The following is a 24,204-nucleotide window of genomic DNA, read 5'->3' as shown; positions in this document are numbered from 1 at the left end:
AATACATTTATGACTCTGCCCATTTCCTAATTGTGCAAAGTGAAAATCTTTGAGTACAAGTCAAGTTTTGAAAAGTTTGACTCAAAGAAAACCATTTTGAGTGAAAAGTCTCAGTCATCACAGTTGTAGGCGGGTCTGAAATACAAATCAGCAGTGGGATTTTGGTGGATTTTAGAGAAGCAAAATCCACAGTAAATGTAACGGGTTTCAGCCCTAGGACACACTGGTGAAAGTAGCCATAGTATAGTGTATGAAAACAACCAATAATGGCAGCCAGGGACAGGTCAAAGATCAGGGCAGACAACAAGCATAGTCCAGAACAAAGAGGAGTCTTCCTTTGTACATCCCGGGAATAAATTGATTCCTGCATTGGAGTGATGTCATCTGGCCATGGCCAATCAATACGGTCAAAGATCATCTTCAGGAAGTACAGAAGAAGGATGATGGTGGCGCCCTACAATGGAACGGGGATAGTTAAGTAACTGCGAGTTAATTTCTGCTTTATTAAATCAGTGACTGCCAACAGTGAGAAGTCAGGACCCCTGATATATACTTACTGGTTCCAGGACAGTTCTTTAGTATGAAGTGCAACCAGTGACACCAGCGCAGAAACTTCATCTTAAAAATCCAGATGTGCCAAAATTCTATACAGACATTACTTTGCTAATGATAGTAGTGCTTGGTTGGAAGAATATATTACCTTGAGCCATGTTCTTGTAAAGAAATTACTTCTGGAAGTTGCTGGCTGTTAGGCGTATATGTAGTGCCAATCCAGTTATGGCAAACATCTATGAACAATAGTTTTGTCTCCACAGGTATACAGGCCCTGTTGTAACTGCCTAACATTTGTGACTCATCACTTCAACCACACCTATATCCCATTATTATGTAGTTTGGCATAATTAGGTACTAGACGTTTAATTATACCAATAGGTGAGTGTGTTTTTCTAGCAAGAGATATGTTGTTGCCAGAGCCATTGCATGACACTGTTTGGATGTGTTCCTCCTGTACACAAGAACTCATTTAATATTCTAAATTCCTGAGATTTACCAAGCTTCGAGGGGAAGGGGGGGCAGGACAAATCTCATCTTTGGGAGATTTGCAGTTGTTTGGTTTGTGATATTTGTCTTAGGACAGCAGTTTGTTACAGGTTTGGAACCTTTCTACCAAATGAAACATTTCCAGTTTTACTGCTCAATTTATATCTATGTTTAGGTTAAATCACGTTGGCAGTTGAACTCTGTCTAGGAGTAAGCCCCTGCAACCCCCGTTGTTTTGTCAAGGATTAGGTGCAGGACTTACCTGTGTGTAATATACTGAAAAGCAACATTGTTCATTTATCTATGATGTGTACAATTCATTCTGATTTTCTCTTTTCTTCTTATTTCAAACTGCATGATAATAGGGGTTTGGCTACTATACAAGTTTTAAATGCATTTAGAAACACCAACAATATTAGTTCATATAACATTTTTTTAGAACCTAGGGGCTGTGTATGTGCTATGTTTGTGTATTGCTGTGTCAACTTCACTCCAAAACACGGTCCATTGATTTTTTTATAGAAAAAGTTCCAACTTAAAAATTTCCAACATTAAAAAGCATGCAACGCTTTTACATGTTTTTTACAAACTCAAAGTGAAGTTTAGGACCATGAACTAGTGGGAGCGGTGTCCAGCGACTCCAGGAACAATCCCTGGTGACCGCTAACAACAAACAAAGTTCATGGTCCAGTTTGAGGTTGTAAAAACCATGTATACATTTTTTTTTATCAGTGGCATGGTTAATAACCGAATAGAAAGTGGTCCTTAAACTCTAGAGACAGCTAGTGACATGACTATGGACTTTGTGCAAAACTGTGTAAAATGTCAGCAGTATATAAATACTGTATAAAAACAAATAATGTGTGCACACTCGTCATTAACAAGACAATAAAGAATATCCAAACCAGCTTTGGCTAGAATAGGAAAATAGATAAATATACATTTGTTTTCATCCACACAATTAGTGAATAGAAAATCATCTATTAAATATTTTAGCATCCCAATTGTGAGAATTCAAAATTATTTTATTTTTTTCCAACCCTAAAATATATTACTCTACACTCTGGATAAAGTTTTGTTCATGTAACAAGTTTTAAAATTTATCTTGGCAGTGAACAGGATGGACAAAATATAAATATTTAAGGAACCCAATAAACGTGAAACCCAAAAAACTCCCTTTTACTGAGCACACATTCAATAATCTACATTAAAATTGGATATATTTTTTTGGCACTGTAGTGTGTTAATGTTATTGTCACTTTCTGTATCTTATACATAATAAATGTGATTACCAGGCTTTATCATTGTAACTTTTGTTTCCTTCTGCCATAGTATTTCTTTTTTGTCAGTTAACATTTCACTTCACCACCTAGGCAGTAAAGTGTTTATTAACCCCCCAGCCGTTTAACCCGACCTTGGTTCGGGGTAAAAACACTTGCAAAAAGCGTTAAACCCGAACTTTTCTCAGGTGGTTAAACAAGCGTTAAATTGTAATCCGATTGTCATACATTGTATGACAATCGGATTACAACTGTAAGAATATACTTACCCGGTCCCTGCAGCTCCTCCGGACACGTCCGTCCTCTTCAGTCTTCTCCCGGCGAGTGCAGTGACGATGTCCAGGGTTTCCCGGTGACGTCACTGCATGCGTCGGTGCGGGAGGCGGGGCGGGAAATTCAAATAACTTTGTATTGAACTCAATACAAAAAAGCTGTATTGAGTCCAATACAAAGAAATCTTTTTATATACATATATATATATATATATATATATATATATATAATTGAATTTAATATATATACATATTATATAAGCTACTGTACATATACATTACATTATACACTATTTTTTTTTTCTTTTAATTTTTATTTAAACATTTTTTTTTTATGTTTTATAAAAAAAAATTTTATTAATAAATTTATAAAATTTTCGACATATTTCAGTGAGTTATGCGGTAATTCCTTGTAATTCGGTGAATTATAAGTAATTATTGAGTAATTCAGTGAATTATAGCCTATAATCTAAAATAAATTTCCATGCAAAAAATGTAACACTTTTTGCATGGAAGTACGGAAGTTCGGATAGAATTAGATCACCCGGCGTTCGCGTATGCGCCCCTCGGCGATTCCTGATGATGTCCGTGCATGCTCCCGTCGATGAGGGTCGTAGCGGGAAATTCAAATATTGTGTACTGGATTCAATACAAAGTCCTGTATCCAATCCAATACAAAATAATACAAAATATATTTATGTGGTTTTGTCTATAGGTATGTGACGTTGGACTCAGTTTTAAAATTTACCACACAAGGGAGGTGTTTTAGAAAAATATATTACTATACAGTATACCGAATTATCGCATTTTCAGTATTTTTCATTTATTTATGTATTCTTGTTTAAGCTGATTTTTGTGTTTTTTATTTAATTTTATTAAAAGTAAATTTTTTTTTTTTTTTTTTACATGATTGTGTTTCAAATTTTTTTTATTCATGATATCTACTAGACCCTTGTTCGGACATATTTCTGTTACAGGTCTACAATTTAAAAAAATTTTTTTAGAAAAACAGTGTAGCGATTTTGGTACAGAAATCTAGACATCAGTGAAACGCCCAGGTGGTTAAACAATTAGAGATAAAAAATACCTTTATGCAATGAACTGCGAGATTGTTCCCATATACGTTAAAAGTTTTATTGTTAAAATTCATTGCTGTCCTAGAGACCACCTTAAGGAGTCCTACTTTAAGTCCCCCCAGTCTGGGCATATATAATAAAAAATGTCTTGAAGCAGCCATAGAACATGTATTTTCTCCATAGTCATATCCAAAGTTTTTTTTTGTTTGTTTTTTTTTATTAGCACCCAAGTGAACACATTTCTTTTTATTTACTATTCAGGTTTCACACTAAAATACAATTTACTGAGCAGTAAAGGTAAAGAATTACAAACTTTTCAGTTTAGTGTCTGTTTCTCCAAAATTAGGGACAGTTAGGAGCGTGTGTGTGTGTTTGTGTTTTTTAACACACTTTACTATAGTGACCCTTTTAATCTTTCAAAATTACTTTTCATATATCATATAACCATTTCCAGTACTGAACACCCTTGTTATATTCAGATGTATTTAAATAATGCTGCATAATGTTATGTCAGCAAAACCAGTCATTAATGCTACTTGTGGAGCATTACTACAGATCATTTTGTATTATGTATTCTTAATTTCCATTAGGCCTATTTCCCCCACTTGTATTTCATTTAATATGTTGGCACAAAAGGAAGCATTACCATGACCTAGGTGTGTAGTAATACAAGGTAAATTTTATTCTATCATTTAAATATCCATAGTGCTGAATATCCTTGCAACGTGCTGTGTCATTTTCAAAAGTGACCTAATTATTCTCTGTAGCTTAAAAAAAAAGTACTATTTGTTAATGGCTAAGTTACCACGGTGGCTCAGTGGTTAGCACTCCGGCCTTTGCAGCGCTAGGTCCCAGGATCGAATCACAGCCAGGACACTATCTGCATGCAGTTTGCAGGTTCTCCCCGTGTCTGCGTGGGTTTCCTCCCACATCCCAAAAACATGCAGTTAAGTTAATTGACTTTCCCCTAAATTGACCTTAGGCTGTATTAATGACATATGACTATGGTAGGGACATTAGATTGTGAGCTCCTTTGAGGGACAGTTAGTGACATGACTATGGACTTTGTACAATGCTGCTTATCATGATGGCGCTATATAAATACCGTATGATAATAATAATCTCTTTTCTTTACACCATTGCCATGGGGTCTAGATGTGTATATATATATATATATACTAGAGTCATTTATACTGCGTACATTTTTGTATTTTTACTTTAGGCATGCTGTGCCTTGCATTTAAAAATTAAAGCAGTGCCTGTGTGCTTGCACATTGTTATCACAGGTAAATGTAATCAGAGCAGATTATGTAGAGATTTATCCTGCCCCAGCCCATTTGTGGAAGATTTGGAAATGTGTGTATGTATTTGTCATCTGGAATGGATTTTCAGTCCAGCCGGTTTAACCTCTTTATTTTTTTTTTGTTAATAACACAAGAATAAATTAATCATAGAAAAAAATGTAGAAGTTACACATATTCAAAACATCTGATATGGGAGGGTGTTGGCAATAAAGTAGATTTGGGGTTTGGTTTTCCAGCATGTGATTCCATGTCTAAGACTCAGGTGAAATGTAGTTGGAGCAGTTTACAAGCAAAAGAACTTAAGACATTATTAAATTAAATATATATACAAGAGTTCTGCTAATCTCTTTATACCTCCCTAGCTCATACAGAATGGGAGTTCCCGTTCTGCTTCATGCCTGGGCTCATAGCTAAGCTTCAGGAAGTTCAGGCTGGAGCTGAACCATTCATTTTTATCTTCTGAAGCTCTACAACTTTTCTTTTCCAGCTGTCTTACAAAGCAAACCCTTATGCCTGAAGACTAAAAGGGTGGCTAAGGATTGGAAAGCCTGTTTTGTAGAAGTGAGACAACCACCAATGTGACAATGTGGTGGACTCACAATTTCTGATATGGAATTTGCTTTATTCCTAAAATTAGCAGATCTTATAAGGCCATTTTTCCAATTTCCGTTGGTGCTTCTCACACATACACACGTGTTAAATAATTCTGCTCTTTCCATCATGTATTATCTTTTTCATAAAATCATCATATTTGGTTTATTTATTTATGTTCCTAACAAAATGGCCTCCAAAGCAATGTCAGTCTTCTGTACGTAAATCAAGTGTTTCCTTGTTCACATCTTCATCAGTATTTTTATTTTCACAATTTGTCTTTTTGTTTTCTTCTCACGTCACAGTATGTTTTTTAGTTCAGAAAAATGGTCGGTCCCACATGGCAACATTTGGTTACTTTGAAATTTCTTTTGTGGACTTGTCAGAAGTAAGTAAGGTTCTGAATTACATTATGTCGAAGTAGTTCTCTTATTGCCATTGCTTCCAGGGGTATTTTGTGTTCAGTGACCTAAAGCAAAAATCAATCATATCATTATTCATAAAAAGTAATAATTACAATAAAAAGATAAAAACACAAAAGAAACCAAAGTAGCCAAAACCCCTAATGTTTCCCAAGTGCCACCCCCTCTTCCCGCTATGTAGTGTCTGAGAGAGGTAATATGAGAGTCATAAAGGTGATTTGGTTCTAGCATGGACAGTAAAGAAGGTTGTTTGTTTTTTGGACTTATGCATTTAGAGAAACTGGATTTTGTACTTGGTAAGAAAGTGTATTCCACTAAAGATTATGACCCACAATTTAAAGAGGAGTTAGCTCCATATTGCCCAGCCTGAATTGGAATCGTGAAGAGAGTGAGCGTGAGAGATATAAGAGCAGACTTTTGTAGGGTAAGAGTATTTTTATAAAATCACTAAATTTTTTTTGTTTTCAACATCCTAAAAAATAGAGATCATCTACGCTAGCCCTAGGCTAACATGGATGCCCTAGTGTTATACTTAAAGAGTAGTAATATTAAAGTATATTCAAGTACATTTACAACAACACCAACGCGTTTCGCCCCACAGGGCTTCTTCAGGGGATTGGGATACTTGAGGAAATTACTGGAACTTTTAACGGATTGTATACCAATTACTACTCGAAGGTATCCTAATCATAAAATCCAATATTAATTTACGTAATGGTACTATCACTGCAGTTCTACATGTAAATAATATTGTCTTCAATAGCTGTGTTGGATAGTGGTATTGTAGATATTAGAATGTAATATGAATGGGCTTATATGCTTCTGTCAAGATAGTAGGGAAGAAAAATTTTGAGTAAAATGAACTAGGCCAGTTGGTAGAGTGGTGATAGTACAATATCTGATGGTGATTGAAGCAGCCTAAATAAAATGGATGGTCCTAAATAGAGGCCAATGTTACATCCTAATTCTGAGTGCTATTTGGTTGTTTTTTAAAAGGTACAGGGTGACCAGTAGTTTTAGTTTGTAGCAGTGGTAAGGTGTTGAACCGTGGGCCGCCGTCCAAAAGGTTCCAAAGTGCCACCCCCTCTTCCCACTGTCTGGAAGAGGTATTATGAGTGTCATAAAGGCGATTTGGTTCTTGCATGGACAGTAAAGAAGGTTGTTTGTATTTTTTATGCAGTTAGAGTAACTGAACAATGTCATACAGAACACCTTAGTTGTACTTTGATGTTTCATATTGATTATTTAGTCTGTCAATGTTTTGCCATTTCTAATTCTGTTACTTGCAACCAGGTTGGGAACTTACCCTCAACGCTTTCATACTGCTTTTGTCATAGTAGTGGATAGGTTGTGTATCATTAAAGTTTGGGTAACCAAAGCCTGCAATGTGGACCAAGTCACAGAAGTGAATTGCGAAAGAGATTGCCATGAAGCCAGTGGTCGGTCTCTGGAAGAAAAATATTAAACATTTCAATTCTCACAAACTCATTTTCGTGGTTTACTAGAATATATGGTTTACTAGAATATATGTTACCCATATTTACAATAACATTAAGCAGTAAAGTAATTGTTTTTTACTTTACATAAAAGGGTAGACAACCCTTTTATGTAAAGTAAAAATGTACTTTTTATTTTTTCTTCTTTTCTCCCATTTAGCATCGCCTCAATGGGAGCGCCGAGCCTCCTGGGATACCTACGTCATGCACCCCAAGAGGCTCTTGGCTGCTCCTTGCTCCACCAAGGGGCATTTGTTTCCGCTAAGGAGAAAGATGCTGATCTCATGCATGTGTAGTGGAAGGGCTATCTTTTTTCCACCTTTGCAGTGGGCTACATCACCCGCTCTTGCAGCTGCACAGTACAAGTTCGGGTGATGTAGCAAGAAGACCAGAAAAGAAGAATGTAGATGGCGGTGCTCAGCGCTTCCTCCACCTCAGGACGGAAAAAAAAAAATCAGGTACTGGATTAGATCACAGAAAAGGTCTAGCGTAATAAATGATTCTGCAGGAATAAAGGTAAAAGTGTTTTTTTTTTTTTTTCGCTTTAAATCTGAAACTGAGTAGATATAAAGATATATATTGATTCAGCCCTGTATTCATTAATACATCATTAAATGTATTTATTTTTATTGCAAGCAGTGTAAAGACCGGAATCTGGCCTGGTTTCTGCCTCTTGTAGCCCCTGTTCAGCTCAAACAGCACCATGAACCAATCGTTTGTTCTGCAATATTAATATGCTAACAAGGAACATGGTGATAGATAAGATCAAAGCAACAAAAAGAGTAGTTCCTCAGTATGCTGCCTTCTTTTATATATACAAACAATTAGATTAAAGCCCATTGTTATTCTGAGAGAGAAAGTGATCAAAATTCCATTCTAAAGGTTAGAATGTGTGGAGTTTTTTGGGACTTGCAATCAAATACTGATCCAAGGCTGATACCATTTTTACCAACATACCCCCTTAAGTTTCTTGGTTTTCTCATCATATCCCAGCAGCTTGGTGGCAGCAACTTCCATGAAATAAGGATTTAGGATCCGCATGTTCTGAGGCTTCACATTCCATATCATGGGAGGGTTTCTCCAAAAGCCCTGTTTTAGCTACCAAAATTGACATGAAATTGTTCAGTATTTGTGTTAAAACTTTCATTACACTTCATAGAATACTACTGAATACCAGAACTAGATACTAGTACTGTACTGTATACTGATCTGCTTAATACTATAAGTACTTATCGCAGTGTAGCGCACCCTTTTTTCATTGTTTACTATGGTTTTCATCCACATGATATCCGTATTCTTGAATGGCACCAGTACCATCAAAGTATCTGGATTGTTGTCTAATACTGGGTCCGAATAAGCAGATTCTGGATAAAAGAAGCGTAATGTTGTCTTGCTGCCAACATCTCTTTCATAGTTGTGGACCGGAGCCTCGTTCATTCTGTGAATGAAATGTGTACATAGTAACTTGGGTTGTGAAATATGTAGATATGGATAGCAAAATGGCCTTTGGCTGTGTACCTGGGGGGGTTCAGCCTAAAGTAAGGTGTTATGTGGCAAATCAAATTCACAAATAAAACATCAACAGCAAAAAAAAAGTTTCCACGTTCATAAAATGCCATATTCTTGTGCAACAATTATAAATCTGTAGATTTTTGAAACAAGTAAGTAACCAAGAGTATTCGGTATACAACCTGAAAGGTATTAATGATTTCCAATGATACTAAAAAAAATCCTAACATGCTTTATGAATGAGTTGGAAAGAAGTCGCATCTATGCAGAAATTCCACCAATGGCCTGGAGTAGTACAAAATCTAGTAACCTTATTCCTTTATTGGGATTTATTCCTGGGTTGTAGAAACCTTCTACACCATTAGAAACATTTCTTATTTGTAGCCAGCAGATAATTGTTCACAGTTAAACAGCCTTTAAAAAAAAGCTGTTTTGTCAAATTACGGGTTGCTTGAAACCTTTTACTACCATTTAATGACTATAAATGGCTTTAGAATTTATTGCTTTTTGCTGAAGGGATTTTAATATTGATTTTAAACCAAATGGAAATTTACACATTTTGGGTTTAAGGAGAAGTGTGTTGGTAGTAGAATTTTTATATTCTGCTGCTTGGAGGTAAGAAAGATTTAACTGAGAATTTAGTCCAATATCAAATCAAAATAATCATTACCTGACTGAACTACAGTGGGAAGTCTGGGTTTCTGTGTTTTGTACATAATTAGAACTGTTTTATAAATTAGAACAGAGATTGTAGAATATTAAAATCTGGCTTGAAGGCTGGCTCTTATCAGCTGGTTTATTTAAAAAACTAAAATAGAGGAGAGGTATGCATAAGGATAATTTTGCCAATCTAGTGGAGAGCGATAGCAAACAGAACCAGGACCTAACATATAATTGGCAAGATTGGGCAGCTGTTAAGCTACGTACACACTTCCAATTATTATCGTCGGAAAACGAACGACGAACGTTCCTGCACGATATATACGAACGATCGTATAGCACCGATCCTGCACATAGAGGTAACGACACGATCGTTCGTAGATATTGTACACACAATAGATATTCACTTGTTGAAGACTAAACTTCGGACAGAAAGGCCACAAACACACAGCAACTGAAAGCCACTGCAGTAAAGGCCTGGCAGAGCATTAATAAGGAGGAACCCCGGCATCTAGTGATGTCCATGAGTTCAAGACTACAGGCTGTCATTGGCAGCAAAGGGTTTTCAACCAAGTATTAGAAATGAACATTTTTTCAGCTTTTTAATTTGTCCAATTAATTTTGAGCCCCTGAAATGAAGTGATTGTGTAAAAAAAGGCTTTAGTTCCTCACATTTTTATGAAATCTTTTTGTTCAACCCACTGAACTAAAGCTGAAAGTCTGCAGTTCAAATTCATCTGAGTTGTTTCATTTAATATTATTTGTGGTAATGTACAGAACCAAAATTAGAAAAAACTTTGTCTCTGTCCAAATATTTATGGACCTAACTGTATATGCACAAATGTGTTGGCATTAGATGTGCATTCTAACGAAGAGATGTAGACGTTAAATAAAACCTGGCACCACCATAATGATGGAGAACAGTTGCAGTGTTATTCTGAATCATTATTCTGAATCTATTTATTTTGCCTACAGCTTACCTTTACATTTCTCCTTTAACACAAGTGGTGCCCTGAATCGTGGATTGCTTTAAAGATGCTTGTTTCAAAATGTTCTAATAATGTTAATGCCTTATCTACTTTGTCCTGACAACAGAAGCATGCAGTAGGGAACTTGTTAGCCCCCAACTAATGTACTAAGTGACAAAAACACCATCTGACAGACATCCTACAGGGTATGGCAAAATATGTGCAGGCCCCATATTGTTTTCTTACCTTGGAAAGCTTTTTTCATAGTCCTTTCCGCACAATAAATATATAGCTCCACAACATATCACTGTGGCAATCATTGCTTTAATCTTTAGTCCTGCAACAACCAAAGCGATTTGTTAAAAATCAGCAAATTAATTCCCTATTATTAATAATATTATCATTAACAAACATGTTTTCTATAGTAACCTTACCAGTTCTTGGACCACACAATAGTAACCTTACCAGTTCTTGGACCTGTGAACCTTCAATGGCCAATATAGAAGGTTCTTACTTTCCCCCAGGCTTTGTTTATAATATACTAGCCTAAAAAACAGCCAAGGTTGAGGAAATGTTAAGTTTTTAGTGGGCAAGATGTGCTGTACAGGAAAGCATAGGGTATGACAGCAGGCAGTATGTGCAGGAGAGGAACGTGTAGCATATGATATTAGGTAGCATGTTCATGGGAAGGCAGGTATGAGTATTTTGGGGTTAAGGTGACTAGGGGAGATATAAACATCAAATTTACTTACCTTTTTCCCTCGAATATACAAACCTCTCTGTGCAACTGGTCCCCTGCAGCTGATTCCATTAGTCCCTGGTTGCACTGACATTATCCCCTCCAATTAATTGCCAATAGTTCTACATTGCAAGTGAGGACGTCAAGTGTCTACCCAAAATGCAGAATGGAGGAGAAGCAACTCTGGATGGCAGTGGGGCCTACAGATAAGGTAAGTAAACTTTCCGTTTACTTCCTCTCCCACCCACTCCAAGGGTTTTTCTCTTTTAAATTATTGTTTAATGCTTTAAGAGCACACATGAAGAAGAGTGGGAACACCAACAATTCTATAGTGGTCAAGAACTATAGCTTGTTAGTTTATCAGAGGCTGTTTCAAACTGTGTTATTCTACCTGTTAATGAAATATTGTTTTTGGGAAAGCTAAAGCGAAAGTAGACTAAGAAAAAAAAAACTCACCTTTACTTTTGCAGACCCGTCGATCCTTCTGGAGGTTTTCTGGATTGGGTCCCACGTCGTCCTGAAATCCTCCTTCGTCCTGGCGCAGAGGAAGCGCCGGGCACCGCCATCTTCTTTGCCCTTCTTCCGCCTTTTGCCTACAAGATTGGGCAAGCACAGAAGGAGCATCCAGAAGCCTCCTGGGATGCATGACATATGTATTCCAGGAGGCTCTGTACTCCCATTCTGTGTTAACCCCCCAAATAAAAAAAGAAGTTATTTTTTTACCTTATATTATATAGGGTTGTTTTCCCTTTTATGTATGGTAACAAATTTATGTTGGGTCTGCCTTAAGGTATAAGGCGTCTCTCTATTGCTCTTTGTTAACCTGTCAAATTCAGACTTTTCTTCAATTGTCAAAATCTTTTCTTTCTTTTAATACACATCTTCAAGTCTGTTGAAGCAGTGCTGCACCAGTAATCTAATAGAATATAAAAGGACTGGCAGTTTGGAATGATTCTCGCATGGCTATAATAAGATTATATATATATAAATAATATTTAATACATCTTCAGTATAGCTGTTTGGCTTGTAGAATATAAATATCATTACAATATTATTAATAATATCAACAACTTGTATTTATATAGCGCCAGTATATTACAAAACACTTTGCAAAGTCCATAGTCATATCAAATGGGATTAGTTACTATAATATGTCATGATGCAGTGTTTCACACTGAACATATTTCCTGAATTACTTCAGGATGCATTTGGTAGGAACATATAATTGTGTACATATGAAAACAAGGTCAAAGATATCCGCTTTAGCTGTGTGTTCTGTGATAAACTGTGTGTTCTTGTAACAGCCTAGTGAATTTTTAGTTTCCAAATTGTGGTGCTACCATCCCTGTCCTTTTGACTTCTGCAAAACACAATTTCCAATATACCATGTATAACCTAAGTAGTAGAAGATGCGTTACCGATTATCATTCCATCTCATTTCCATACATACAATAAAATAACATGTAAAGTTATTGCTAAGACGTGTAGTTAAAGTTTACTTATGCTTTCCCAGATTTGCTATCACAAAATAAAGCAAGTATCTAGGTCAGAGGACTATGTTTGCAACACATCTCCATTATGGAGTCTTCCATGAGGTAGAGAGCTTTGGTATTTCTTAACAATTGACATTGCAACAGAGTTATTTTTACAGGAGTATAGTAGTCTTGTGTGTTGCAGTAATGGACAATTATCATGTTCCCCAGCACATCTCATTATACTACACTGATTAGATTAAGGGTAATTAGCATACTGTATATAAACACTGATCCAAACATTTATTTAAGCCAAGGAAGCAACTTAAATGAGCAGTGAGATTTTACAACAATGCAGAACAATTTAATTTATATTTGACTAACCTCTTGCCTAACCTAAAGGCATATATTTGCATATGTGTCTATATCTCTGGATCTGCGTTACTGGTGGCTTAATCTAACTTCCAATCAGAAGACGTAGGGCAAGCCAAGTGCATGTGTATCTGTGTGAAAATATATTATAACCCAAAGTTGTGAACCCCAAATTATTGGAGAATATGACACCCCCTTTATTGTACCTCTTCTGTAATTTCGCCCCCTTGTGTACTATGTCCCCCCTTATTGTGCCTGTCCTTTATCACCGGGGTTCTCCCTCTGCTATGTTTCATATAAATGGTTTCTCCTCAGATCCTTCCTAATATTCTGTCCCTGTGATTTTTCTTTACCAGGAGACCGTTACAAAGGGAAAATCTAAAGAGTAGCTGAGAGAAATATTTTTTTTTGTAAATTTAGGGAGAGGCTAAAACCCCTCTCAGAATCGTATTTTTGTCTTGGTCTCTTCTTAAGATTTCCCTTACTGTCTGGTGAAACCTCCGTTTGCAAAACAGAAAGTATGTGGTAAATCTCTCTAAGGGAGTTCCAAATAGCAATACAAATCTAACAGAAGTTCTTATAACTCATTTGAAAAAGTTTGATAAAAATTGACTAGACATACATCAATGTCTGCATTTGTTACAATATACTGTAAATCATTTTGTAATATTTTTAGGACTATGTGTTATTGTGTGCACAGAACTGTATATGGTGGTTGTCAACCTTCAAATATAACATTGGTTTTTGACAAATATTGCTTGCGTAATGTGTAAATTTAGTGATGCATTATGTATGATGTGTGAATATGTTGTCATTTATTCTTTGCAACAACTGCTTGAAGTTTTGATCACTAGATGATAAATTGGTTAACTGTGCAGTAATTGTACTTATTTTTTAAAATTGTAGTAAAAACTACTTTATTAGCAGTTCTGGGTTTCTTCTTCTACCTTCTACTGGTATCCTGACCAATACCTGTAACACATTTTTAATTCCAGTCATGTGTAACTAACACAGAATAAACACATTTTGTTTATTGCTGTTATGGCCTTTACTCATTTATAAAATTTACATGCTGCAATAATTACAGATACCAGGTATGGATGAATGTACTTTATGTATGGTAATGTAAAACATTAGGTAAATATTGGGAAATGTACAGAGAGAGACGTGTGACTATATATCCTATGTATACTGGTCCGGCAGGAAAGTATTATGAAAGGTAACTCTTAACACAATGTCATTCTGATGGTTACTCCCTGGGTTCACTCATATGAGCTGGTGGTTGTTACACACATCGAGTTCAATACCAAAGTAAAGTCTAATGATCACCAACCAGTGGTCTGCAAGAAAATTTTGGTGGTCCGCAGCTCTGTCTCCTGTATGGACACAACCCGCCCTTTCTCCCATTGCAGGTTCAGACCTGCTTGCTAAACAAAATGGGGGGACAGTAGCGCAGGGCAGTGGACACAACTTTTGTTACGTTCACAGCCCTGTGCTACTGTTCCCCCGGATTTTAGCAAGCAGGTCCGAGCCTGCGATAGGAGAGTGGGCAGGTTCTGGCATCATAATGTCACTCTGGGGGAAGTTTCCTCTCCTGTGAGTGACACACGGATCCCTGTGCATGCGTGGTCCACATTCAGTGAATTTAGTGGTCTGTGAGGCTGGAAAGGTTGATGACCCCTGGTCTAATGTCAGTATTGTTTTAGTAGAAGGATCCTCCAAATTGTGAAGCGCCATAGGGTGCTCAGGAATATGTTTGCTAACTTTGCAGTTCTTGTAGAATGCACCTTTAGTCCCTTAAGTAGCAGAACCTGGGGCTTGAGGAACTTGTCATTACACTAAAACACTGTTCTGAGTGATGGGGTAAGTACTTATTCTCATAAAGTTGTTATTTGCCATTTCCCAATGTCATGTATGCATTATAACGTTTCAGTTTTAGGAATAGACTTGTTTCAAAATGCTATGATCTTATCCAGAGAGTTTACATTAGTTTTGTTTTTATTTTATGTAAATCAAATTGTATGTTGTGTCATAGAGACATATAATTATGTTGGTGCTTTAAAAATAAAATATAATATTAATATTTAAAGAACCTGAGAGGTTTAGTTTCATGTTTCAAACAATAAATGTCCTTTTCAATTTTAATAAAAAATAATGGATGGGGGAAAAATAATGATATCATTTAATATGTTATTATAATTTATAGAATAAGCTGGTTGACACAATAGTTATTGTTCAAACTGTACTTTTAGCCATTTTAGGTGTCCTCTAATATTCCTAAACCAGCCATGCAGTTGGTCACAAAATTAGGAATATCTTATAGATAGATGAACCTGTACCTAAAGGCAAAACTTTGTTTTTAGATATGGTTGGTATGAAATTATACCACTTTGTTGTTGTTGTGTCCCCACTAGGGAGATTTGCCCTATTTTGCCCTGATGAGCACTGTCACCAACATAAAAAGTGAAGGGAAACCCAAAGATCTAGGGGCAAATTTATATTTAATTTAGTTAAATAAATATAAATCTGGATGAATCATTTTCAATTTATACCACGTGTACGTGGATTTTTTTTATTATATGTCACTTTTACACCAATATGAATATTAACCTTTTAGTTCACACTTTCTTTCAGTGGTGAAAAATGTTTTAGTGACAACTGAATAAAATGAACATTGCCTCAAAAATTCTAAGGGAAGGTGTATCTCCCTAGTGGTACATGGACCACAAAAAAATACTTTATTAAGATTTTACCTCTTTTCAGAACATCCCAAATCTTAAGGCTTGCTCAAGCAAGCAATCTTTAGTATTTGTGGAAAAAGAAAACAACCAGGAGGGATGTAATACTGTTGTGACAGGTTACACAATGACAGATTTGCTGTACTCATTGCTGCCAGTCTGAAATGGGGACAGATAATTAATATGGATAATGACTTAAGAGACAGTTTAATGTTCTGCTTTTGTTTCTTTCCACTTATTGGCAGTGCACACCGTAACATTGTCTTGTATATAGAGACCTATCATTACAACCTATTAATACAGGGATGTGTCAACTCGCCCATCTGTACGTGGCTTACAACTATATGGAAAATATGATTCAAGATATAAAATAATGCATCCAGAATGATTTGCACATCCACAATAGTAGAGCTCTTCCTTTACATACCCACTTACAGGCAAACCATTTACAGGAAATCATTCCTGAATTGTAGTCAATCCATTATAGAAAAATTGCCAGTCTATCACAGACAGCACTGGGATGAAATCTAGCATCTAAAAAACCAGCATGCATGAGGAATCGAGGCTGACATATGAGAAAGGCTGAGCAATTTATGACTTGAATAAAGTCTTAATAGTTTCAAAAAATTGTAGTTTTAGTTTAGTTAATAGTTTTAGAATTTGTAAGCATATTTTGTATCTAATATATACTTATTAAATTGTGCTCTGGTTTGGGCTATATGCAACTGAATTTGCTACAGACTTCCAAAATAATGTAATTGTTTCCCTATAGATAATACATAGTTACATAGTAGGTTAGGTTGAAAAAAGACATAAGTCCATCAAGTTCCACCACTAGGGAAATAAACATATCCCAGATATAAAACCCTATAACACATAGTTGGTCCAGAGGAAGGCAAAAAAAAAACCCTGGTACAATTTACTTCAATAGGGGAAAAAAAATTCCTCCCTGATACCATGAGGCAATCGGATGTTCCCTGGATCAACAGTCACTGTTATTTTTACTTTAAAGCTTTAATCCCCAGTTATATTCTGTGCTCCTAGAAAAACTGCCAATCAAACAGTACATCCAGGTCTGCTTATAGATTATAGATGCCCTGTATGTACTAAATTCTATTACATAGTTTGGTGTCATCTGCAAACACAGAAATGGTACTTGTAATCCTAAACTCTATACCTGTTATAAAGATGTTACACAGTAAAGGTCCCAACACTGAACCCTGGGGTACACCACTAATAACCTTATAAACCATTAAAAGTAAAGACAGAGATTTAAGCAGAGTTTTTGGCACAAACGATATATTCATAAACATACATATAATAAGTAAAATAAAACATGTCCAAATGGATAATAATATAGATGTAAAAACTTATGTATATAGATGTATAAGCTTAAATCTCTGTCTTTACTTTTAATGGTTTATATGAATTTGAGGGTAGGCACTCCAATATCTTGTATAGTACAACTGTGACATATTACCACCACATACATACCTTAACCCACTAATAACCTTAGACCATTCAGAGTAGGAATCATTAATTACAACTCTCTGTATGTGATCTTTAAGCCAGTTCTCTATCCATTTACAGATTGACTTCTCTAAACCTATTGACCCTAACTTGCATATTAACCATCTGTGGGGTACAGTGTCAAAAGCTTTAGCAAAGTCCAAGTACACTATATCAACTGCTACTCCACTGTCTACCTGTTTACTTACTTCCTCATAAAAAGAGAGTAAATTTGTTTGACACATTCTGTCTTTCTTGAAGCCATGCTGACTATCACTTATAATATTATTTTCTAGCAGAAACTCCTCTGTGTGGCTCCTTATCAAACTCTCTAAGACCTTTCCAACTATGGACATTAAACTAACCGGTCTGTAGTTACCTGGTAATGACTTTGCTCCCTTTTTGAAGATAGGAACCACATTGACTAAGAGTCTCTAAAAATTAAAAATAATGGCTTTGAAATAGCTGAGCTCAGCTCTTTGAGGAGACGTGGATGTAATCCATTAGGTCCTGGTGCTTTGTCAACCTTCATTTTTCCCAGCTGTTTCTCAATCATATCAATTCTGTGGTTGCTGAAAAGTGCCGGGTGGTGTACCTGGCCAAAAGGGGCCAGGGAGAACATTGTATCCGTCTTGTCATGTATGCTGATATACCTTTTGTTGCAGTGTGTATATATATTTATATTGTATTTGAATACTTCTATTTGTGTACCTTATTTAAACATAATAAACAACAGCTGGAAACCTATTCTCAAAAATTGTTTTTTTCTTTCTTATAGTTACCCCTGAAATGTCTCAGAATTCACAGTTCTTGGTGGTGCTGGCCTAGATCCCGTCGAGGCTGTAAGTCATGTAACTTGCTGTGTTTTTGTTACACTACATCACTAACCAGTGAGAGACTCAGGTGTAAATGGCCCATGGCCTTAGGTTAACATCCCGGTCCTTCTTGCCTAAGGGGTCAATTTAAACCCACATATCTTTTTGCCATTTTAAAGGGTATAGTGGCAGCTGACTAGTATATAAACTATCCCTGGTCATTATTGGGACTGTATTTTGTTTATATGTGTACAACTAGTGCGGGGCTTTCAGCAACACTGATTGAAACAGCTGTGAAAATAATGGACTTTTAGGTGGATAGGAGCTTACTATATGGAAAAGAAAAACAAAATAAACTTTGTTATTTGAAGGCATCCAATTCCAAGTGATCCTATACAGAGTATTTTCCTATTTTATGCTGACACATTCAAAATAACATTTAGTATACAAGATACATTGCTTTAACAGTCTGTTTACCCTAGAGAAAGTTCAAACCATTCCGTATCATTGAACCCACTGAAAATAAAAATCTTTCTTCCCCAAATTCTAAAAAGCTGAGAATTTATATTGTAATTTGCCAACATTTAAAACTGTTTTTTGAAATTGTACCTTGAGCCATGTTCACGTGGAGAGAGATGATTCCAGAAAGGTGCAGGGTGTTATGATGTTATTAGCTGCTGACTTCTCACCATTGTTGTCTCCATGTGCAGTTACATTTTGTGTGTTGTGTCATTTATACACTACCCAACATCTCTGCATCATCACCACACCCATGCATGGCATCTTTCTGTTATCCTCAGATATCGTAACATGGATCAGCAGTTTAATAACATATATACGATGTATTATTACTGTATATTTTAAAAGGTATTTGTGTCACTTTATTAGTACAATGCATTTTCAATGATAATATGCATGGTTAGGATTTCACAATCTGACAAAGAGAATCGAAAGTAAATACTTGCCTCACCCCCTAAGTGATCAAGAAACCCTTAGTGTTTGGTGTTTTGCCTGTGACTTTTAAACATTTAAACTTCATTCATGATGTTCTAATAACTACTGTAAACTTCTGGATACAGGACATTGTGGCTCATCTTGTCATTACCACCACGTACATTTTTTTCACAACTGTAAAAAGTGTGACTGAGCATTTTGAAATAGAACAAATAACCTTTTCAGAATTAGGCTGTGTTTTCTCTGCAGGTTTGTACTCCTGGGCAATTCTGACAGATTTAGTTGTAGCAACTATATTACTATACATAAATCTGAACTTTAAGCAAATTTAATAGATGCAAATAATGCAACTCTATAATCATGTATACATAAGCCTCTTCTGTCCTTGCATAGCAGGGTTGGAGTGTGAAAGAAAGAAGCAGTATAAGGAGACCATCAGTCTATTTGTGGAAAAGGAGTATGCTGATAAAAAAGAGAAAACAAAGTAAACTTTTCACTGTGCTTCTTCCCTTTTCACTGAGCAGTCACACTCAGGGGTGGGTCTGAGGCAAGACTGAAGGGAGGTGTGCCAGCAGATACTGGACATTTAATGCTGTTGATGGAAATCTCTGGATTTATATAAATACTGCAACAAAAGCTTAATTTTATTTTCTCTTTTATTGAGCCAATTTTTACTCTTTTTTTTTTTGTGACTGGAATCCTGCTTCAGCACTGTTAGAGTGACGCATGCACTTAAAGTAATTCTGTGTGATTTTTACCTACAGGAAAACAGGAAACCTTCTTTGACTCAAGGCACAAAATTCAGCTGTCACTTTTAACCCCCCTTGCGTTCTAATTCTGTCCGTGTTTCCACGCAAAAAGCGTTACTTTTTTTTGCATGGAAATTTTTTTGATTTTAATGGGAAAAGTTTCATCCCCTTTAAGTGACACCGTTTTAAAAATTTTTTTTTTTTAATTTTACATTATAGGCATAATTCTTGGGCACAATTCACCCAAATATGTCCAATATTTAATGAACTTATTAATAAACTTTACCCCCCTAGCCGTCCAATTCCCTCAAAATGCAAAAAGCGGTACAATATTTTGCATGGAAATGTATTTTTCATTGTAGGCTGTAATTCTAAGGCATAACTCACTGATATTTATTAAATTTAAAAATAAACTTTAAATAACAAAACACAAAAATCTGTTAAAAAAAAAAATTTAAACAAGTAATGTAACTATATATTACCATATGTAATATATATATAAAATATAATTTGATATATATATATATATATATATATATATATATATATATATATACCGTATTTTTCGCCGTATAAGACGCTCCGGAATATAATAAGACGCACCCAATTTTAAAGGAGGAAAATCTAGAAAAAAAAGATTCTGAAAGATTATTCCCCTTCTGATCACTCATGTGCCATTCATACTGGTATTCCCCTTCTGATCACTCATGTGTCATTCAAAATTCCCTTTTGATCACTCTGTCATTCAAATTCCCCTTCTGATGACTCTGTGCTCTTTTCCACTGTACGGCAGTTAGGACAGGGAACAGCAGGTGGCGCTGTGCCATCTTCTTTCACTCTGCTTTACAGACAGAAGACACGATGCTGGCAGAGGAGAGGAGAACACACGCTGCATGCAGCCAGAGACACACGCAGGATCCGGTATCGGGTGAGTATATTATTTTAATTATTTTATAACACATTTGTCGTATAGGACGCACTAACTTTCCCCCCCAGTTTTGGGGAAGAAAAAGTGCGTCTTATACGGCAAAAAATACGGTATATATATATATATATTATGAATATTTCTTTGTATTGGACTCAATACAGCTATTTTGTATTGAATCCAACACAAAATTATTTGATTTTCAAGCCGGCACCGACGCATGTACTTGGAAACCCCGTCACTGGGAAACCCCGTAAATCTCTTCTCTGCACTTTGCAGCTGGAGATCGGAGAAGGAGGATGTGTCCCCAGGACCTGCTGGGACCAGCAGGACGCCAGGGGACAGCGACAGAACAAGGTAAGTGGGTTGTTTTTTAGTTAATAGTGACCCCGAGTGTGATTTAGGATTACTGATTTTTGCAAGTAAAATCCACCTCGAGTCACACTTGGGATTACCGCTCAGGGGGGTAAAAAAATCTGTAAAAAAAAAAATAGTGAAACGTAATATAACTACAGAAGCATGTATAATATATATATATATATATATATATATATATATATATATATATATATATATATAGTTATAGTGAATATTTCTTTGTATTGGACCCAATTCAGCTATTTTGTATTGAATCCAATACAAAATGTTTTGAATTTCCTGCCGATCCTCCCGCCCTCACCGACGCATGCACCGACGTCACCAGGAAACCCCAGGGAACGTCTCTGTAGTCGCCGCCTGTGGATCAAAGAGGAAAGACGTGTCCCCATGATGCCGGCGGAACAAGGTAAGTTTAAATCGACCTCGAGTGTGACTTGGGATTACCGCTTTTATTGAGTAAAATCAACCCCAAGTCACACTCGGGAATACCGCTAGGGGTGTTAATATTCAAAACAGTAATCAATGGAAATGCCTATACAATTACCGCAAATAATACATCCTTGCTGTGTTATTTTGAAAACTTTTTTGAAGATCATTTTTTTTATAGATTAAAACATTTTGCACTTTCAAGTTGGTGGACTACTTGCTTCTTATTGATCTTTTGTGCATGTTTTTTTTTTTTTGTCAACAGTAGATGGCGTTATGCCCTCGTGTAAAGTATTTAACAAACTACAGTTGACAATCGAAAATCCGGCCACTGATATTCCGGTTCCTTCAGTTTCTGGCGTGAATTTTGGATCACATTTTCAATACACGGACTGTAGTACACTTTTAGCCACTGTAGTTTTGATGGCGCTGTTGTGCAGAAACAGCTGTTAGGTTTTGCTTTCTACACTAAATACACGTTGAGACGTCCCTGCTGCCTGCACCCTGGAACTGTGCCAGATGTCCGCGGGTTCTGCGAGAAGAAGGCTGGCCTGTGTGTGAAGGTATATATTACCTTTCAAAAATTTTTAATTTTCTAAAATCTGGCACTCCGTCCGAAAGGTTGCCGGATTTTTGAATGTCAACTGTATTTAGTAACTGCATTTGTCTCCAATGGCTCACATCTGCCGGAATGTGCTACTGCTTCAGAACAACTGAAAAGCTCAGAGCATAGGTTCCCAACCTTTTTTGGGTCAGAGCCCACTTTTTCAAGGATTATCTCACAGTACAAGGTGGGCAGGCACAGCTGATCTCCGAGGTCTATAGGACACGCCCACTCTCAAGGAGCTCACCCTGAAGCACAATAACTTAGATAGGAGATCCAGCTGGTAGAACGCATTCCAAGGGTAGGATTACATTATAGGTCACCGGTCAAGCCCGCTCCCACTAATGACGGCGCACTATTGAGCCGCCCCTATGCAAATGCTGGGGGGCTCAATGATCCACAACCAGGGCTGTGAATCAAACGGAAGGAGGAAGAGCTGGGCAGCACACGGGAAGAGGGATCCTCCTGCGTATTGCCCAAGGGGGCAGCAGCTGGTCCTCCACACCCCTTTATTATGACTTGGACAAGAAATGCCCCCTTAGATTTCTTCACTGCCCCCGTTGGGAACCAATGGCTTAGAGTATTAACAAAGATTATTTTTCTAATGGTATTTTTGGAGCCTCTCACACTCATGGTAAAATATATATAATTCATTTTGCAATAAGACCTAACCCCTACCGCTTTTTTATTGCAAGTAAAAAATGGTGTTAATATATCTACACCTCTCTTTTTGAAACATTTCTCCACCATATTTGAAATGAATACTTAGGTAGGTACTGTGACACCAATATGATCACCATTATTATGCTACATATCATATTGTGTTTATTGACATCTTTCATACCTGTATGCATCAACTCAACCATTGCTAGGACCATGTTCTTCATATTAGGATTAATTTGATTAATATGTATAGTTGGTTATGTATTTCCCTATATTGTGTTAAATGTATATTATATATCGCCTACTTATTTAGAGACTTCTTAGCTTATAATTACTCCATGTCCTAAGGCAAAGATATCCATGTGAAATTACCATAGTACCATCATGTTCAACTATTCGAATATGTAAATCATCATTATACCTAATCATCTATATATATATATATATATATATATATATATATACAATATGTTCATGTGCAGTTAGCAAATGTTTCTTACCAAGTCCCCTGAGGAAGCCTAAAGCTACGTACACACGTCAGATTTTTATCGCCCGATAATCGGCATCGGCCAATTATCGGGCGAAAATCTGGCGTGTGTACAGTCGGTGTCGTCCATCGTCCGGACGACCGACCTGCCGGATCCACGGACGATGGACGACAGCCAATCCTAATGAAAGGGAAGGGGAGAGCGCGCAGCAGGGTGCCGCTCCGTCGCTCTCCCCCTCCCCTCTCCATAGAGCATGAACGGTGCTGTATGTACAGCACCGTTCATGCATCGTGCACTCCCTTGTCGTTGGAAAGGATCGTGAAAGATCCTTTCCAACGACAAAAATTGGAAGTGTGTACGCAGCTTAAGAGGCGAAACGCGTCAGGACACAAGATTCTCAGTTGTTTATACAAATTCTTTAGGAGCTGACTGTCTAGCATATGGTCTTTAAACCCCCCCTCCACAAACAAAGCAGAGAGGGAGACCGGCAATTTTGTGAAAACTGCATTTGTATACACAAATTTGAATATTGAATTGTTTATTCAATATAATTCACCGCATTGGAAACACCCTGGTTTTCTTTTCATTCTTTTCTTCAATTTATAGGTATTTTTAGAGAAGGAAGTAGAGGAAGCCAATTAATTGGCCAAGGTATTTTTAGAGCAAAAAATCTTAATTTATGCTCAAGTATATACATTAATTACTCCAGTTGTTCCCAGACAATGGATATAAATTTTATATATATATTTATAT

At 36.5% G+C, this 24,204-nt stretch overlaps 1 protein-coding gene and 1 long non-coding RNA gene across 3 annotated transcripts in view; one reads left to right on the top strand and one right to left on the bottom strand.

The window, feature by feature from the left end:
- Positions 1-24,204, top strand: part of LOC140340586 (uncharacterized) — an 88,594-nt gene that overhangs the window by 22,447 nt on the left and 41,943 nt on the right. For both annotated transcript variants that reach the window (XR_011922674.1, XR_011922675.1), the window contains exon 2: positions 18,228-18,291. This is a non-coding gene — a long non-coding RNA (uncharacterized lncRNA). The remainder of the gene's footprint in view (positions 1-18,227; positions 18,292-24,204) is intronic.
- LOC140341335 (CMP-N-acetylneuraminate-beta-galactosamide-alpha-2,3-sialyltransferase 4-like) lies at positions 5,947-8,919 on the bottom strand. Its single transcript, XM_072427009.1, has 4 exons — positions 8,731-8,919; positions 8,440-8,580; positions 7,293-7,433; positions 5,947-6,033 (listed from the first exon to the last, which is right to left on the bottom strand). Exons 1-4 carry the CDS (start codon positions 8,917-8,919, stop codon positions 5,947-5,949), a joined length of 558 nt encoding a protein of 185 aa, XP_072283110.1.

Source organism: Pyxicephalus adspersus, chromosome 11, assembly GCF_032062135.1.
Source record: "Pyxicephalus adspersus chromosome 11, UCB_Pads_2.0, whole genome shotgun sequence".
Classification (NCBI taxonomy): Eukaryota; Metazoa; Chordata; class Amphibia; order Anura; family Pyxicephalidae; genus Pyxicephalus; species Pyxicephalus adspersus.
This window is presented reverse-complemented; position numbering and strand designations above follow the sequence as displayed.